This window comes from Typha angustifolia, chromosome 12 (assembly GCF_048772165.1).
Source record: "Typha angustifolia cultivar Huaian chromosome 12, ASM4877216v1, whole genome shotgun sequence".
Classification (NCBI taxonomy): Eukaryota; Viridiplantae; Streptophyta; class Magnoliopsida; order Poales; family Typhaceae; genus Typha; species Typha angustifolia.
Genome location: NC_133250.1, coordinates 6,021,776 through 6,039,793, shown reverse-complemented (window position 1 = coordinate 6,039,793; position 18,018 = coordinate 6,021,776). Strand labels below are relative to the sequence as shown.

General features: G+C 36.6%; 2 protein-coding genes across 4 annotated transcripts in view; both read left to right on the top strand.

The window, feature by feature from the left end:
* LOC140772107 (nicotinate phosphoribosyltransferase 2-like) overlaps positions 1-7,301 on the top strand; it is a 29,971-nt gene extending 22,670 nt beyond the window's left edge. The window contains exons 9-15 of one of the 2 annotated variants that reach the window (XM_073114008.1): positions 449-507; positions 2,057-2,231; positions 4,958-5,092; positions 5,183-5,281; positions 5,577-5,685; positions 6,731-6,843; positions 6,931-7,301. In XM_073114008.1, the coding sequence (XP_072970109.1) occupies positions 449-507; positions 2,057-2,231; positions 4,958-5,092; positions 5,183-5,281; positions 5,577-5,685; positions 6,731-6,843; positions 6,931-7,008 (768 nt within the window). In that variant the 3' untranslated portion in view covers positions 7,009-7,301. Of the gene's footprint in view, positions 1-448; positions 508-2,056; positions 2,232-4,957; positions 5,093-5,182; positions 5,282-5,576; positions 5,686-6,730 lie in introns of both variants that reach the window. The other variant, XM_073114007.1, reaches the window with a different exon arrangement.
* A 5,230-nt stretch (positions 7,302-12,531) lies between these two features.
* LOC140772306 (26S proteasome non-ATPase regulatory subunit 11 homolog) lies at positions 12,532-17,954 on the top strand. 2 transcript variants are annotated; one of them, XM_073114309.1, is made up of 2 exons: positions 12,532-12,678; positions 16,448-17,954. In XM_073114309.1, exon 2 carries the CDS (start codon positions 16,461-16,463, stop codon positions 17,739-17,741), a length of 1,281 nt encoding a protein of 426 aa, XP_072970410.1. In that variant the 5' UTR covers positions 12,532-12,678; positions 16,448-16,460; the 3' UTR covers positions 17,742-17,954. The 2 variants fall into 2 exon arrangements, with proteins under 2 accessions (XP_072970410.1, XP_072970412.1); XM_073114311.1 differs by having other exon boundaries at positions 12,533-12,678; positions 16,452-17,954.
* Positions 17,955-18,018: the final 64 nt, after the last annotated feature.

Here is an 18,018-nt window from a genome sequence, read left to right as displayed (position 1 = left end):
TGGGAAGGCATTTTGGGTTAACGGAGGTCTGTTTTTCAAAATTATTGAATAGATGAGTTTTCAAACTATTTAGAATAAAAGGTTAAAGCACTTTGGGTGAAAGCAATTTGCTCTCAAGGTTAGCTGTTTTATATGTATAGTTACAACATAAAAATGATTGATAACATCAATGAGTGAATACCGAAGTGAAGAATCACTGGGTTTGAATATTTGATAGTGAATCACTTCCATTGAAAGTAGATCTACCTGTTTCTCTAAAAAGTTTGAAAAGATATACATGTGTGCTTTTCTTTAGTTAAATAATGTTTACATTATCACATTACATTGCCACATATACTGTTTATATTGATGTGTGGAGGTTCCTGAGTCATATTCCTGATAGCCTAATATTTGTTCGTGTATATTATAATCCTGTAGCCGCTGATACTTTTGTATGTATATTTATCAGGTTATGAGGAGTGGGGTGCCTAACTTCTGTGCAGTTGCTTTAGCACTTCATGATTTAGGGTAAACTTTCAGCCTTGACATCTTTTTTGGACAGGTCTTATGTACTCGTTTTATATGGTATGTCAGTCTGTAAATACTTTTACTTTTTCCATTCTTATAAATGTTCCTTTCATACTTTTTTTGAGTCACAACTTCTTAATTATGCCTACATGGATTACAATGCTCTAGAGAAATAATCAAATTTAAAGCTCAAGTTTCTCTATTAACTTGCAAACTATTTGAAAAGCTTAAGCTGCTAGAGGACAGTCATTTCGTCCCTTTATATTCTAGCATTATCACTCATTTGTGAGCTAAAGACAGTTATGATAGGCCTAAGAAGTGGATTTGTCTTTAATTGATGGAGTTTTTTACTCTTATTTTAATTCAATAGGTAGACTTGATGGGTGACATCATGTGCTCATGTTAACTCACGAAAAACTACAAAAGTTTAAGCTGTTATGGAACATATATATTTTTCTCCTTTTTACATTCTAACATCATCCCCAAAGCTTGTTTGTCAAAATCATTAGAAAGCTTTTTCAGGTTTCCTCCTATCTATTATAACTGCTGTAAACAAAAACATCACAAGTAAATACTACAGGAACTGAAGAACTGCTGTAAAAAATAAACTTCACAAGTAAATACGCCAGGAACTGAAGAACGCTGAACCAATCTGTTGGTATGATCTTCTTCTGCAACATATCTGAATAGTATCTAAAGGGAAGCTTTAGGAAACAATATATCAAAGCATGGTACTCAGATCATGTAAGCTTCCTCCCCCTTATTATGCACATACACATTGCACAACGAAATTTAGTTGTAAGAGGAGATATTTATCTTTGTATTGCCTTGAACGAAGACCTTTGCTATATTTATTTTATATTTGTAAAGAGTACCTCTTTTAATCAAGTGATATTCAAGTCTCATGATGGATTGCCAATGTTAATTAAGTTGTTAAACATTATGTAAGGGCTTCCTGTTATCTTCGGGAGGAGAACCACCACTTAGTGCAGAATGTATTTGTTGAAAATAAAGTTATGAGTTGTACTGACCAGTTTATGCAAGGTCACTGATGTAGCATGTACTCTTGAATACATAAGAGTTCGTTCTGCTTGAAATGATTCTTTTGGAATATGCAAATAAAGTTGGTTTGCAGCTGATAATTATGGCTTAAGCTAGTGTAACAGATAAAACCTATGACATTATTGTGATTTCATTTAAAAGGAAGAAAAGAAAAGAAAAGAAAAATAATGTTGTTGTTTTAAGAAGATTCTTTTGTATGCTACCAATTCGAGGACATTGGACCTGCTCTGTTCTTGGGTTAACGATGGAACTCCAGAAATTAGGCTGACTACCAGAAGTTGCTTGATAGTAGTAATGTGTTTTCCCTTTCCTGATCCGGTATCAAATCTCCTTAAACCTATTAAATTTACTTCAAAAGTTTCTGCTCAAGTCCTGTTTGATGTAATTCATAAATGTTACTTTTCTTTGTCATTTCCCTGTTAGCTGATGTACAAGTTCTTTATCATCATCCAGTTATTATTAGCAAAGTAAATATTGTTTGACACAGGTATAAAGCAATCGGAATTAGGTTGGACTCGGGTGATTTGGCATACTTGTCTATTGAAGCTCGGAGGTTCTTTCGGGCTATAGAAGAAGAATTTGGTGTTGCTGGTTTTGGAAAAATAAATATCACAGCGAGCAATGACCTCAATGAGGAAACTATCGATGCCTTGAACAAGCAGGTAATGTTGTTACTACTTACTAGATGTTAGTCAGTTGATATTGGGAGCTCTAAATTATCTTTTATTTTTCGATAAACTGAGAATAGTTAAAATTAATATTAAAATGGAATAGTTGCAGGAAGGAAAAGTAAGTCTGATTTGCGCATTAGTAGCTATAAATAGGGGTAGCTACAAAGAGTGGGCAGCCTCCCCGCTGGATTTGACTCTCAAATAAACTTTGAAATTAGCTCAGTATGATATCCTGGGCATATTGTTTGTCTTTCATTTCCAATATTCTGAAACCCCATAATGCATACATATAGAGAAGGCAAATAGGGGGGATTGGGTCAGACTTCGGGTTTTGGGATGCCTCAGGGGATTCTATTTTGTCTAACCCTGAGTTTTATATCATCCTTAATTTTGACACTGATGTAACTTCTAGCTGCTGCAGAATCCCAGATCTCTGATGTCATAAGTTATGAATTCCTTATCAACAGTGTTATTTATCCATTTTTAGGGAGTTAAAACTTACTTGAGTCTACAACTGAAGGATTTGGGACCCTTGTCAATATTCAATTGACATCTGATCATATCTTATGGAATCTGCTAACATCAGGTCGCCATCTCTAATATTTACTTTGAACCATCTACTTTTAAGTAAATGGTGCTCAGCTACCAATGTTTCTTTTCTTGAATCTTATTACTGTGCTAGATATTCGAATTAGGAGTTGCTGAGGAATATACTGTTATTATTCAGTGGTGAAATATCCACAGGATCCATTAATTTACTTTCCACTTGTCAATAATCAAAATTGATTCTGATGTTAGTATGGTACTTAACTATTCAGGATTTCAGGTTTATTCTCAATGGATATGTGCAACCATGGTCCATCAAAACCATAACATTGATGATCAGCACTGCATGTCCGCATCTATTTGGCTTCTCCTTTCGAATCCTTTGCTGATCTACATAGAAATGAAAATCTTTCTTTTTGGATCTTCATCAGACACCATTGTTTTTGGAATTCCATCGTGAAATTCAGTGACCTATGACAGTTCAATGATATATTTTCTAGTGATTATAGAATCAATCAATTCAAAAAATTCAAATTAATTGTACATTATCTTTAACCTTTCTCAAATAAGCATGTGCTTTAAATCAATGATGAATAGTTGTGAATCACCAAAGTGGTCTCACTTTACATTGTTGATTGACAGTTGATATATAATCTGAAATTATCTAGTAAAATCATGTCTTATTTTGTGCATAAGTAGAGTCTATACAACTTCAGTAGAAAGGAGATACGAATACATGAGTAGAGCCATTCTTCCTAAGAGGTAAACTAATTGACGGATAACACTATTACATTTATGTAGTATAATATCGATTACACAAGAAATGTTTTAACAGATCATTTGGTATGAAATTCAATAGTTCGAAGTCATTACTAGACCATTCAATTTGATGATCCAAAACCTATGATGTGGCATTTAATCCACATGCATCAAATTTTGTGTTGGACTACTACATCTATCATTTTGCTATTATTAGTCTGTATTGGTGGGTCTAGTATCCAATAATATAACAAAAAGAATTCCAAATCAATTAGTTATTATTTAAATAAATCTTATACACCCTAGATCCATGGATGGCCGTGCTAGTCGGCATTTGTTGTGCCAGTAGCGGCACGGAGTGTGCCAGTGACACCCCCATGCTGAGCTATGCGCGCTGGCACGAGTGCGTGCCGAGTTGTGTTAGTCTAGCACTGTTGCATACCGGTTATTATGCCATGTGGAGCATTTTTTTAAATTTTTTTTTATTTTCATCAATTATTATCAAATCAACTGATTAATTGATAATTTAGAAGCTTAGATAAAATTGATAATGATGAGATTGAAGATAATAATGATGGTGATGATGGTGGTAATGATAATAATGACGAGACTTAGACTGATGGCGGTGATGATAGAGATGAGACATACATTCTTGTTACACAACTTTCTTAGAAAGGTATTGTTTTTATATAGGACTTGAGTCTGTAGATAGGACATCGGGAGAGGTGCACCCATAGGATGTTGAGTTCATCATTACCATCATATCGATCACACTTATTATCACCCTTATTATATTCTATATTTATAATCTGCATATGTTTATGGTGTATCTATGTCGGTGCCGATCGTTTCCGTGCATATTTAATATCTATATTATATTATAGGAGAATTATAAAATTTCTATTTGATAAAGACTATGAGACGTTATAACGAGAAATATTATCAGTGGACGAGTTTTGAAGAATATCATTAGTATTTAATGCAATATCTTAGTGTTATTCTTGTGCAGGCAAATGAAGTCTTTGATCCTCGTCATTTTATGTTCAACTAGATATTAGTTTTAATTATTAAATTATTATCAATTAATATTATGTGTTCAATTTTATGATAAAATATTTATTATATTATGGAGTATTCAATCATACTATGTGTTGAATAATATTTACCTTTAATAAAATATGTCATTTACAAAAATAATCTAACTATAATGTAGGTTTTAATACATATATTTAAATTAAAAAAATTAAAGATTGACATACCGAAAATCCAAAAATATATCTAAGTATTCTAAAAAGTTTATTAAAAAATACTATAAATGTGTGCCGATGATGTGTCTAAAGCATTTATTTTAATATTTTATTGTGCATCCGTACTTTTTCATTTCACTGAAGTTGATTATTGCAATTCTCCAGGGTCATGAGGTTGATGCTTTTGGGATTGGCACATACCTCGTCACATGCTATGCTCAGGCAGCACTTGGTTGTGTTTTCAAACTAGTAGAGATCAACAATCAGCCTCGCATCAAGCTTTCTGAAGATGTTACAAAGGTTTAGGTTTTATTAAAGTTAAGGTTATTGCACTTAAAGGTTATTGCACTTATTTTCTTACCTAACTTCTTGTTCCATTTCTTGTTGTAGGTCTCTATACCATGTAAAAAACGATGTTACAGATTGTATGGGAGAGAAGGCTATCCATTGGTGGATATAATGACTGGGGAAAATGAGCCAGCTCTGAAGGTACAATGTACATCTTATTTCTAGTACCAAGAAACCTAATGAGGCTTTAGTTAATTTACATGTTGACAGCAAGAAAAATATATATTAAGCATGTTAGTACTTTGTGATATAATTATACAACTTGCAACAAGGACCATAGCATGAGAAATTGGAATTCTGTTAGTTCACGTTTTTGCTTTTAATTCTTTCAGCAAATTTCAGTGAGCATGATACTCGACCTCATTCCATCACTTGATCGAGTATGAAGTGTTAATTAAAATTTTAATTTCTTACTTTTCTTCCCTTCACTTAATAGGTTGGAGAAAGAATCTTGTGTCGTCATCCATTCAATGAATCAAAAAGAGCATATGTTGTACCACAGTATGTTGAGGAGCTTTTGAAGTGTTATTGGCCTGGAGGTTCATGTATGGATATCTATTCTTCACTAGCATACCTAGACTTTTTCATTCACTATACATGAAGCTATCTGATTACCTTAAAATGCACAGTATGAAAAACTTCCGACAGTGACCATTAAGTAGTCTTTCCACATAGCCACAATATGATTTGTCGAAGTCTGAGAACTTAATTAAAGTGGCCAAGAGAACTGTGGTCTTGTTATAGTTTCGAGGACTTGAAACTCAGAAGGCTAATTAGTTGCTAACCTTTTCATATTCTAGATTCTAGATTATCTCAGTTTGGGTAGACAACCATTTTACATTCTCCTGGATATGAACATGTCATAAATGATAAGTAAAACAAAAACAAAAGCAGTCAGATAATAGCTTTACCAAAACAAGAGTTGGATAATATTCTATCCTTTCCAGTTCTATATCAGATTTGTACCCATATACAAATACGTATATGGGCTAAAGATTACTATAGGAACATATATCTGTATACCAATTTAGTTTTAAATATTATGAAAAAACTCAAGATAGGAAAAATGAGTCGAATAAAGCAGGTTTTAGTAGAGTTTTTGACCAACTTTCTATCCCTATAATTTTTTTTTCTATGTTTTTTAAACTCTACCAAATTACTATGATTTTTGCCATGTAATTGCCGCATTAATGAATGGGGATATAGGTAAAACAATGTCTGGGACATAATAATATAGCTTGATAGAGTTGCTTTTGGTGAAAGCGTATTATTGTCCTAAAGAAGTTATTCTAAAATTAAAACCTTAAAACCCTAAACTGTGTTCGTCAACCAAGTTTGTTCAGTGGGGAAAAACCGGGCCAGGGCTCAAATGAATTTGGCATCGGCTAAGTGTTTGTTCTTGAATGACGGAAGTGGAAAGACAGATGGAGAGAGATGCACTCTTGTAATTGCCGAAATTGTATGAGGACCATGATTGTTGCAGACATAATAATTGACAAATCATAAGGTTTATATGTTGCAATCCACCAACCTCAAATTGCAAACAGTGCTTATGCACAACTTTATGAATTTGATTCTCTTTACTTCAAGGTAAAACTCGGGAAGAGCTACCATCACTAGAGAAAATCAGAAATCGCTGCATGCAGCATCTCAACCTAATGCGACCAGATCATATGAGGAGGTTAAACCCAACGCCCTACAAGGTGCTATTGTCTTTTCTGCTTGATTTATTTTATCACAATCATATCATTAGTGGTTCTGGACTGAAAAATAACTTATTTCATGACCAGGTAAGTGTGAGTGCAAAGTTGTACGATTTCATCCATTTCCTATGGCTTAGTGAGGCACCCGTCGGCGAACTGCAATGAAGAGTTGAATGCGGCACCATGTTGAGGATTCGAAGTATATTAATAATTGAAGAGTTCCACGGAGTAGTATGTGCATCAGACAATGAGGGCACCATTGTATCAGAGTGTGTATACTATGTATGTGTAAAAATGCATGTAAGTAGATAGGCTCTTTTATTCTGAATTGCTGCAGGTTGAGGTAATCAACAATGTTTCATCTCAACCATGTTGAAGGGTGAAATATTCTAAACTGAGAGAACAGACCAGTTTAACTCTGAAGAAAATAAAATGCCATGTTTGAACGTTTGCTTATATATCAGATGCAGTGTTAAGTTTGGACATGGTAAAATGGACGGCTCTTCACGAACGAATAAATCTTCTCATACCATCGCCTATTACAGCCTCAAGAACACATTTGAGGCAGATCATGCTTGACGCTGGTCGCTGGATTAGCGAAACACCCAAAATACTATTGCATGTGTTTCTCTCATTCGAACTTGCTTACTTGCAATCTCCTCAAGTCGGCAACTGACTCCTCTGCTTTCTTCTCCCTCCCTCGCAGGTTTTTATGTATTTGTATATATTGAATATGTGGAAATAGCCATAATTTTAAACAAATACCACCGACAAATAGTTATCAAATTTCTCACCAAATTATAGTTAAAAAAAGTAATATAGCTCTCCTTCCCTTTCATCAAGGTGAAGAAACTATGTTTTGCCATGCATTATATTATCTTTAAGTGCATAGTGACTCTATATAAGGGATTCGGTTGTTGATGGCTATTTGTTCAGAAAGAAACCCTAACACGGCTTGAACATTAGGTTCTTCCGTATTTCGTTTAGATCGGACGGTTTCGCGGGTGGAAGTCCCTGTAACCGTTTCCCTTTCCTCTATTGGGAGAATCTCTTCTTTTTCATCTCGCCGTGCAGCCATAGCTCTGGTTGTTGTTATAGGTAGTGCATGTCTAAGGAATGGTGGCTCTGATACTAAAGTTTGATACGATCTCCTCTTATGCTAAGGTTCAATCTCTTTAAATTCTCTAATCTGGACTAAATCTGACACGGAACTTTATAATAAGATTTCGAAAGATTCTGCCATCAAATCTATGTGAAATTTAGATATGTTGTAGCCCTAGAAAAGAGATTTCCAACAAATCGAGTTTTAGGTGAATCAGATGTGGGGATCTCGAGATATCGTTCGATTAGTGGACGAACATCAGGATGGTCTGTTTAGGATCCGTGGATGGAGGCACGAAATCCTAGGTGATGGTGGTTGGAGGTGGACTGACATTTGTGGGGTGTCACCGGTGAAAAGTGGTGATGGAAAGGTTATGGTTGATGGAAGGGTTAGGACAAGTGTTGGATAGATTGGAAGAAGGGGGAGGAGAGGGCCGCCCCTAAGAGTCTAGGGTGATTGGCCAGTTGAGGGAGGTTAGAAGCGGCGTGACCGGGGATTGAGAGAACGAGAGCGAAGAAGACGAAGGAGGCAAGGCAAAACTCAATTTTTCAATAATAATCTATGGTTGCCATCCACATTCCTTTTAGAGGCTAACCAAACAACTCAAAATTAACTCTAAACAATACAATTTCACCGACCGCGTTCGAAAGCACCAAGTTCGCTTTTCTCTAGATTTGCGAACACGATGCAGGCATTCGAACGCGCGATCGAATGCGCTTATTTCCCACTTCTCTAAATTTCTGAATGCGATGCAGGCGTTCATAGTGAGTTCAAATGCACAATGCACACTCTCACAACCACGTTCACAAACCGCGTTCACAACCGTGTTCACAACCGCGTTCGAACGCACTCCACCCGCGTTCAAACGCGACTTATAGAAACTTTATTTTCTTAGAAATTAAACATTAAAACAAGAAACAAAGACACTCCTAAAGTGTATCCATGCTTGAAACGACATCGGTGAAGTCCGAATCGTATTAGAACACTAATTTGATGATACCCAGCCCTTAAGTCAAGCTTGCTGAATATGGTCACACCACTTTGTTTCTTTGCTGAAATTTCATCCACATACTTCAGAAATCAAATGTAACGGATCCTAAGCTCTATAATTACTGAGTGCCAAGGACTATGTCCGCTCGTCGCAGCACCAATGGATACAAGTCTAGAATGATGTCGTGTCCTTACATCCGTATACCGACCCGGCCGCACAAGCTCTCCACTCGAAGCTTCATGCCATCTCCAATAGCAACCTCAAACCCCACGATCAGTTCAGCATCCAAGCCTATCTTTCTCATCAACCTCTCGTCTAGAAAGTTGTGTGTACTCTCAAAATTGATAGGGGTATGCATACAATACTTTCTAATAAGTCTGTCAACTTACAATGTCCTCGGCGCGAAAGTACTCGAATATGCATTTATTGATATCTTAGCTTAGATATCTTCCTTCGCGCCCTCCTCCGCGTTATCCCCATGGACCTCCTTTACATACTCTCCATTATCAACAACCTCATCGTCCCCCTCGAGACCATCGATAAGCATCACACTCTCGATCAGTTTGGAGCATCGGTGGCCGGGGGTGAAATATTCATCGCATCGAAAGCAAAGCCTCTTCACCCTTCGCTCCTCCAACTAAGCAAGTATGAGAGTTCGAATAGAGGGTCTTATGCCTCCTCTAACATCAGAAGATGGTCCCAAGATTGGTCGTATCCCTGTACTAGCAGTCGCTGCTTTTAAACCTGTAGAATTTTTAGCCGGCGTTCTCGGCACAAACCGTCCATCTTAGCTACCCCAACTTGCCTTCACTACCATTTTCAAAGCCTTATGCTTTTGCTCCATCCTCACGGCCTTTTCAAAGGCCTCCTCATGAGTGGTAGGACAGAGAGCAAAAATGTCCGCCTAGATCTCCTCCCTCAACCCTGAAATAAAAGTGCTCATCAATGTCGGTTCGGGCCAAAGTGGCTCGCACTGGCTACTAACTCTTTCAAATTCTGCTTGGTACTCTGACATGGTTATCCGCTGAACCATTTTGCTTAATGTGGCAGCAAAATTTTTATACATCGCTATTCCAAATTTGCGTATAATTTTCCTATAAAATTCTGCCCAACCGATAAATCCTCTACCTCGAATGGTCGATCGGTACTAATGCAACGCCGTTCCCTGAAGGTGAAAGCTTGCCATTGTCACATTTGCGTCCTCCGCTGTCCCTTAACAATCAAAATACTGCTCCACTTGAAACAATCAATTTGTTGGATCCCTGCCTTCGAATTTTGAAAAGTCGAAGTGTGCAATTCTCCCCCAGATAGTATTGTCGAGCTCACAAAAGATCCTTGGTTCAGGTTTGACCTACTGTGGTTATTGCTTTTCTTCTCAGAATCCTCGAACACGTCCAACACCATCTCCAAAGGGATCAACATAATCATCAAAGTTCCTATCTTCTTCACCGATGAAACACGCACCGGTGCCACGCTCTTTTCGGGTTCCACCACCAACGGCCTCGGGTTGTGTACCGAAGGAGGTGGGGGATGTTGTGTAGGAACCCGAAAAGGTTAGGGGTGATAATGGAGATGAGGGTGGATGATTTGTGGAGTTTAGGAGATAATGATAAAGGGGGAGAAGTGGCCGAGTTCCCAAGAAGGAAGAAGGACTCGATAGACGAGGGAGGTTAGAAGAACACCGACATCGATATGGCGCACGGCTAGGGCACGAAGGAAGGGGAAGGGATATTAGGGTAGAGAGGATAGAAGGAGATAAAAATCAATATTCATTCATCATATTATTTTTGGTTACCATCCACACCTTAAGAGGCTAATCAAACAAGACAAATTGACAACTATTAACTCTAGAAATAGTAGATTTTCACCGATCGCATTTGAACGGGGTCGACTGCATTCGAATGCACAAATTGCATTCTCTATCGATGCAAACGTATATAGGCATTTGCATATGGGCGCTCGAACGCTGTCGGGTGCGTTCAAATGCACAATTTGCGTTCTCTGTCAATATAAACACCTACAGGCGTTCGCAAGGGCGTTCGAACGCGCCCCCTCTCGTATTCGAACGCGACATACAGAAACTTTATTTTTTTTTTCTAAAATAAATAACTAGTATAATAAGAATAGACTCCAGTAAGATGTATCATACAACTTTGGGTTTTGATAGATTTGGGATGGAGGAATAGATTGTGGAAAGGAGGTCGAGGTGGTGGTAGTGATCAGCCTAGGGTAAGGCAGTATAGAAAGGTAACTAATGGTGATGGTGGGTGGTTGTAGTCGGTAAAGAAGGTGATAGAGAAGACGTATAGACCATTCCTTAGGGTCAAGGGAGTGTGGCTAGACAAGGAGATAGGCAATAGTGGTCGGCCCTAAGTGGTGACTTGGTCTGCCAAAGCTTAGAGATAGTTAAATAAGGAAGAAGTTCATGACCCGTGGGCCTTCTACTCCATTAGACATTGCTCCGTCAAGCTTTCTCCCATTGCGGAAAATTTCGCACTACCGCCTCCCATAGGATTTTGGGTGATTACTAAGTATTATTTTTCCACATGTAATATTATGAAATAAAAGTAGGCTAACAAGGTTTAACTTCTAACTTGGAGAAATTGTAGCTCTAATCTTAGACAACTTATTATCTCAAAAGCTTAAGTCATACTTTTTAACACAAACAAAGCAGAAGAGGATTACTTTTCATTTCTCCTTTTTTATTATATTAAAATAAGATGAGAAATTTCTTTTTTGCCTTTTTTCTCACATTCTGTCTTTTCTTCTGTTATTCTCATTTTCTCCGGAACATACTTTTTATTCTGTCTATTATTAAATATAGATACTTCTATAAGATAAGAAATATAGATTATCACATCACCGGTTGGCGTGACTGTAATCTTTTGAAAAAGAAAGAAAAAAGAACATTGAAACGGTTTTAGGTTGAGCAATAGGGAGTCCAATTATGGATTATGTTAGGTTGAGCAATAAGGGAGTCCAATTATGGGTTATGTATCTCTTGTTAGTAGACATTTTTGTAGATATAATTAGCATAAATCAAAACTGATAAATGCTCTCATGTGACCCCTTATACCCGTTTTGATACTTTAATTTGGACCTAAAATAAATTAATAAGATAGTGCATATGATTAAAGGAGCTCATAATATATGAGTGTATTAGGGTTCAAATTTTATCAGTATCAATTTAACTGGAACACTACTAAATTCTCATTTATCTCAAAAAAATTAGACCTAGAATAGAGGAGAAGAATCTCATCCTAATTTCATTTAATATAAAATTACGAAACTAGCCTTTGGAGAGACATCATGGTTTCCTAATTTCTACCATGCAATCAAGAATATTTTTGGTATTTACTCTCCCATTCTGTGTTCACACTTCGACAACCCAACACCTCCTTAACGTGGTTGTATGTAGCTATATAGCTAGCCTAGCTATGAGCTATCTAATTAGAAGTTCTGACTTTTGCAAATATACCCATAAAAAAGAGGAGTCAATCTGAAAATACCTAAAAGGAAGAACGTTATCGCAATAAATCCTAAATGTAGGTGGTTAAATGCAAAATTCCCAAAAAAAGGAAAGAGAGAAAAAACTTTAGCCCTAACCCTGAAGTCCCAGATCTCAAGCAATCGCCTCGTAATTTCTTCTCGATTTCTCTCCTGCTCTTGCGCGTGGTGGGCGATCGGACGAGCCGAGGACCGTGACGGAGGTGGCCGGCGACCGAGACGGTTATTGGAACAGGTACTCTTATTCTCTCTCTTTCTCTCTCTAGAGTTTGCCCGGCAATGTTAGTAGCCGTCCCCATGATTCTTCCCCCTTCTCATTTCTCTAAGGAAGCCCCAAATACCCTACTATCCGACAACTCCCTCTGCCTACTTCACCAATCTCCACCACGACCACTACCTCCCTCACAGTCTGGAATTTCCTGCAGAAAAATTCTCATTCACCAAATTTAATTTCGTGTTGAGTTTGTAATCCATATGGATTATTGTCAATGCCAAATGCCAAAACTAATTCCATGAAAATGAAATGTTTTGATGAGTTGTGTTCCTTTAGTAGTCAAGAATCAATAGTCTGCGACACCAAGTAATTGTATGGATAGCTCTCTATATAGCGTTAAGTACATTTACCATATGTAATTTTTTTAAAGAAAAATGGCAGACCGCACCATGGGCTGGCCTGACCACGCTGATACTGTGGATCTTAGTTATCAAAGTTGGAAAACATCCGCTCTGATGTTTTATTGATTGTAATAACTAAGAAGTTCTTATGCATGATTTATATGTTGTGGCACTTAATGTCATTCAAGGCTTAGTGGAAAACGCAGCCCAGTTAGTAGCTAATTCATGGATATGCCAATAATGTGTTTTATTGGAGCTGTCTTATGGTTGTGTTAGAATGGTTTCATACAAGAAATGTTTCCACTTACCCTTGTGCTAGATGTCTCTGTTTATTTGGTGAGATGTCTAGAATAATAGAATGTTCTTCATCAAGGAGATTCTTTATTGGTTAGAAATTTAAGCTTGTCCTATAAAAACATAAAAAGACGTGAATTTCATAGGTGGAAGGTACTCTAAAAGGAGAGATGATAACCTACAATGCTACATGATTATTATAGATAGACATGTAATTACTATTATGCAGAAGCATAATTTTCTCATCAGTAATCTTACTACATCTTTGCTCAAAAAAAAGTCTTACTATATCATTATATCTTAGATCTACCTTCCCTACCTTTCAAGTTGGAATCAACGTTCCAAAGATAATCTTGTTTACTTCTTGTTAATCACTTTTCCCTCGTGACATGTCTTACAATCTTGAATGGCTCACATAATTAGTCATCTAAGGTATTACACATAACTTTGGTTAGATACAGTCAATTTTCACTTTAAATGTGTGTTTATGTTCTTAGTTGTAAGCTTGTAAAGCATCCTAATCCATGAGTCATGCTTGTGGCAACTTGTAGAAATCTATGTGGGTTATGACGCATTGATGAGCGCACAAAACAGAGGCATTTCTCCTTCTTAGCCATCTTGCTCTAATTCCATGGGCAATGTACTTCCTTTTGATTTACTAGCCCATAAGGAAAAAAAAAAGAAGAAAATCATCTTTTTAAAATTAATTTTATCGTACTTTAAATTAAGGTCTTTAATATCAATTTTGGGATCGGGATAAGCCACTTGAAAAAACAATACATATCAGTCGTATTTGTAGATCTATTTCAGCGAATATAGATCGAGATTGGCCAAAACTTCAATCCATGCTTTAAATGACTCACGTAAGAATGAAGTTTGATTTAGATGGTTGTTAGTTAAATATTTCAGTGAATATAGATCGAGATTGACCGAAACTTCAATCCATGCTTTAAATGACTCACGGAAGAATGAAGTTGGATTTAGATGGTTGTTAGTTAAATACTTAAATGTTTTGTTGTTCTCAAATGTTTTGTCAGCAAGGAGAAGATATAAAATTAGAATATCTTCATTGATCATCATGCTGAATATTGCAAGGGTTTTGTGGAAATGAAAATTTAGAATCTCTATTTCTTCCAAGTAAAGCATGATAACGTCATCATTTTGGCTTTGATTATTTTATCATTTTGTCCATTGGTAGAACAAAAGATTTGGCTGGAATATATTGGTTCAAATTGATAGTGAACTACGTTGAAGGTCAAAACTTGCAATCTTCCTAAATTCAGCATTGAACAATGAGTTTAACCATACTTTTTAATAAGTTTTGGCCTATAAGCCCTATATTGCTCCATCTTGGGTGAAACATCAAACCATGATTTGGATTTACAATTTTGTCTATCTTTTTTTCACTTGGTTGGTGCATAAGAAAATAATAGCCATGGTAGATAGGGGTGCCACCTTTTTCTTTGTGTCGAACAAGGAGAGGTCCAAGGGTTGAAGGGCATGATTTATTAAGTTTTACTTGGTATTTGTGGTGTTATGTACTTGTTTTGACAATAATTAGCTAAAAGATTGATGAAATGATTCAGTTACTACTTCTAAAATTTGATTAGCCAAGAAAGGAAGCATCTGGAGATTGTATTTTCAATTTCTTCAAAATACTTTTGGGATCTCAGATAAGGCTGTTCTAGGATGAAAATTTCATGCTATGTTTTTTTTCAGCTGTCTATGATCAAGCGCTAGGAACATGTTGATTGATCTTGCACCACTTAGTGAACATTCTCTTGGTCATATATAAGTATTTTATAATTTTGATGTGGTCTACTGTAATATTCTGAGAGTCGATATCGAGATTTGGATCTGTTGTTAGAAAAATCGATACATATTGGCCGTATCGGTCATATCGCCGTCCATACCGAATTGGACTACTTTTAATTTTATAAAATTCTAAATATTATTTAAAAATACAAAAAAATTCTAAAAATTTAGAAAAAAAAAACTTAAAATAAGAAAATGAAAATTACGCATATCAAGTCTAAAAATTAAATAAAAAATTCACTCAAAATCTATGATGAATTTAGCAAATTTTTATATTCAAATTAAAACTGCACAACAATAATGAAGAGAGATCTCTTTATCTATTGTTCTGTAGCAATAAAAAAAAAAAAGAGAAGTTAGAAGAGTAGGTGAGGAAAAGAGTGAAGAGAAATGAGAAAAAAATAATACTCACATGATGAGTTCACTAGAGTGCGGAGTAGTTGGAGGGGCTTACTAGTTAAGTCGTTGGATAAACTCAATAAAGTATGAGGGATGGGAGAAAAGTGTGTGAGAGATAGAAGGTAAAAACTGAAAACTTAAAAAATAAAGTAGCTAAGGACATTAATTATAGATTAGATATAATTTAGATTCTAATTGAATCTTAAAAAAATTAAGTTTTGGCCAAATGTTTTTGCCAATATTACGGCCAATACGGCCAAAATTAGCCGATCCTAGACCCAAACTATTCACTAGACTAGTTTTGGTCCGAATTTCGGTCGGTTATGGCTGATATGACCCGACAACAGCTAATTTTGGGAACCATGGTCTACTGATTGCTGCAGGAAAAGAATTTTATTCACTTGATGGAATTAGATCATTATGTGTTATACCTTAGGTTGATCATCAATTATCTATATTTAGATTTTGAGTATTGTGAAACCTTGTTTCAGTTTTTGACTTTATAATCTGTTTTAGAGAAATATGTTACAAGGGCAACACAAAATTGCAGACATTCTGCAGACAGGCTTTAGATCAAGAATAATCTTTTAACGTCTTTTTAATTCATCAATATTAAAAATATCTCCTTCACCTATTAGTAACCTCTTTCTTGAGAGGGTTTTCTCAATGGTTTATCGTCATCTTCCTTTTTCTTATCATTGTTTTGCTGAACCATGACTGTTCCAAGTATCTTCTGGATTTTTTAAACATGGTAAATTTAACCATGACTGCTCCAATTATCTTCTGGATTTTTAAACATGGTACTTTTCTGCTTTATAATACTTCTACTTGTGATATATTATTCTGAGAAATTTTTCGTTCTGATCTTGTTCCGTTATTAGTTAGGCAGTTGGAATGTCTTCAGTAATGCAGTCGTCATATCTTCCTGCTACGACTGAGTCTATTGCACAGGCCTTGGAGGCTATAAATCCTTCCGAGTCCATTTCAATCCTTTACCGTGTGCTGGAAAACCCGTCATCCTCCCCAGAAGCACTGCGCATAAAAGAGCAGGCAATTTCAAATCTTACAGAACTTCTTACCCAAGAAAAGAAAGCTGAGGAACTAAGAAGTCTTCTGACACAACTGAGACCTTTTTTCTCTTTAATACCGAAGGCAAAGACTGCCAAAATTGTGCGGGGGATCATAGATGCAGTTGTGAAGATACCAGGAACCTCTGATCTGCAGATCTCTCTATGCAAGGAAATGGTGGAATGGACCCGTGCAGAGAAGCGTACTTTTCTCAGGCAACGGGTTGAGGCTAGGCTTGCTGCTCTCCTGATGGAAAACAAAGAATTTTCTGAAGCTCTTACCCTTCTTTCAGGTCTTATCAAGGAGGTCAGAAGGTTAGATGACAAATTGCTCTTGGTGGATATTGACCTTTTAGAGAGCAAACTTCATTTCTCTCTGAGGAATTTGCCAAAGGCTAAAGCTGCTCTAACTGCAGCAAGAACAGCTGCTAATGCCATTTATGTTCCTCCAGCCCAGCAGGGAACGATAGATTTGCAGAGTGGTATTCTTCATGCAGAAGAGAAAGATTATAAGACTGCTTACAGCTACTTTTTTGAAGCATTTGAAGCATTTAATGCACTTGAGGATCCCAGGGCAGTCTTTAGCTTGAAGTACATGCTCCTGTGCAAGATAATGGTTAGTCAAGCTGATGATGTTGCAGGAATAATCTCTTCTAAGGCTGGTCTGCACTATGTTGGCCCTGATTTGGATGCTATGAAGGCTGTGGCTGATGCATACTCGAAAAGGTCTCTGAAATTCTTTGAAACTGCTCTTCGAGACTACAAGACCCAATTAGAGGAAGACCCAATTGTTCATAGACACCTCTCGTCGTTGTATGACACCCTTCTGGAGCAGAATCTGTGTAGGTTGATAGAGCCCTACTCAAGTGTGCAGATTGCACATGTTGCTGAGATGATTGAGTTGGCAGTTGATCATGTTGAAAAGAAGCTTTCTCAGATGATACTTGACAAGAAATTTGCAGGCACTCTTGACCAGGGTGCTGGCTGCCTTATCATCTTTGATGACCCTAAGACTGATGCCATTTTCCCGGCAACACTTGACACCATCTCAAACATCAGTAAGGTTGTGGACAGCCTTTATGTGAGGTCAGCTCGGATAATGGCTTGAAGGTAGGTTGATTTCTACTCTTGCAGGATCGTATATGACCCTTGGATTACGGATAGATGTGTGATTCCATTTTAATCTTCTATTTTCTCACTCCTGTTGTCATAGATCATAGACCTTTACTTTATTTCTTTGACATGGTCCTGCAATTGATTGGCATTGATGCAGACTCAAACTGCAACTGTGGAAAATTTTTAAGTGCAATTTATCAGACTTACTAGTTAAATCATTACTCGAAAAATGATAAGAGTTGGTATTCTTCTCTCAAAAAGAACTTAGT

Coding starts and splice junctions, on each gene's coding strand:
- LOC140772306 (XM_073114309.1), top strand. CDS start 16,461: ATGTCTTCAGTAATGCAGTCGTCATATCTTCCTGCTACGACTGAGTCT.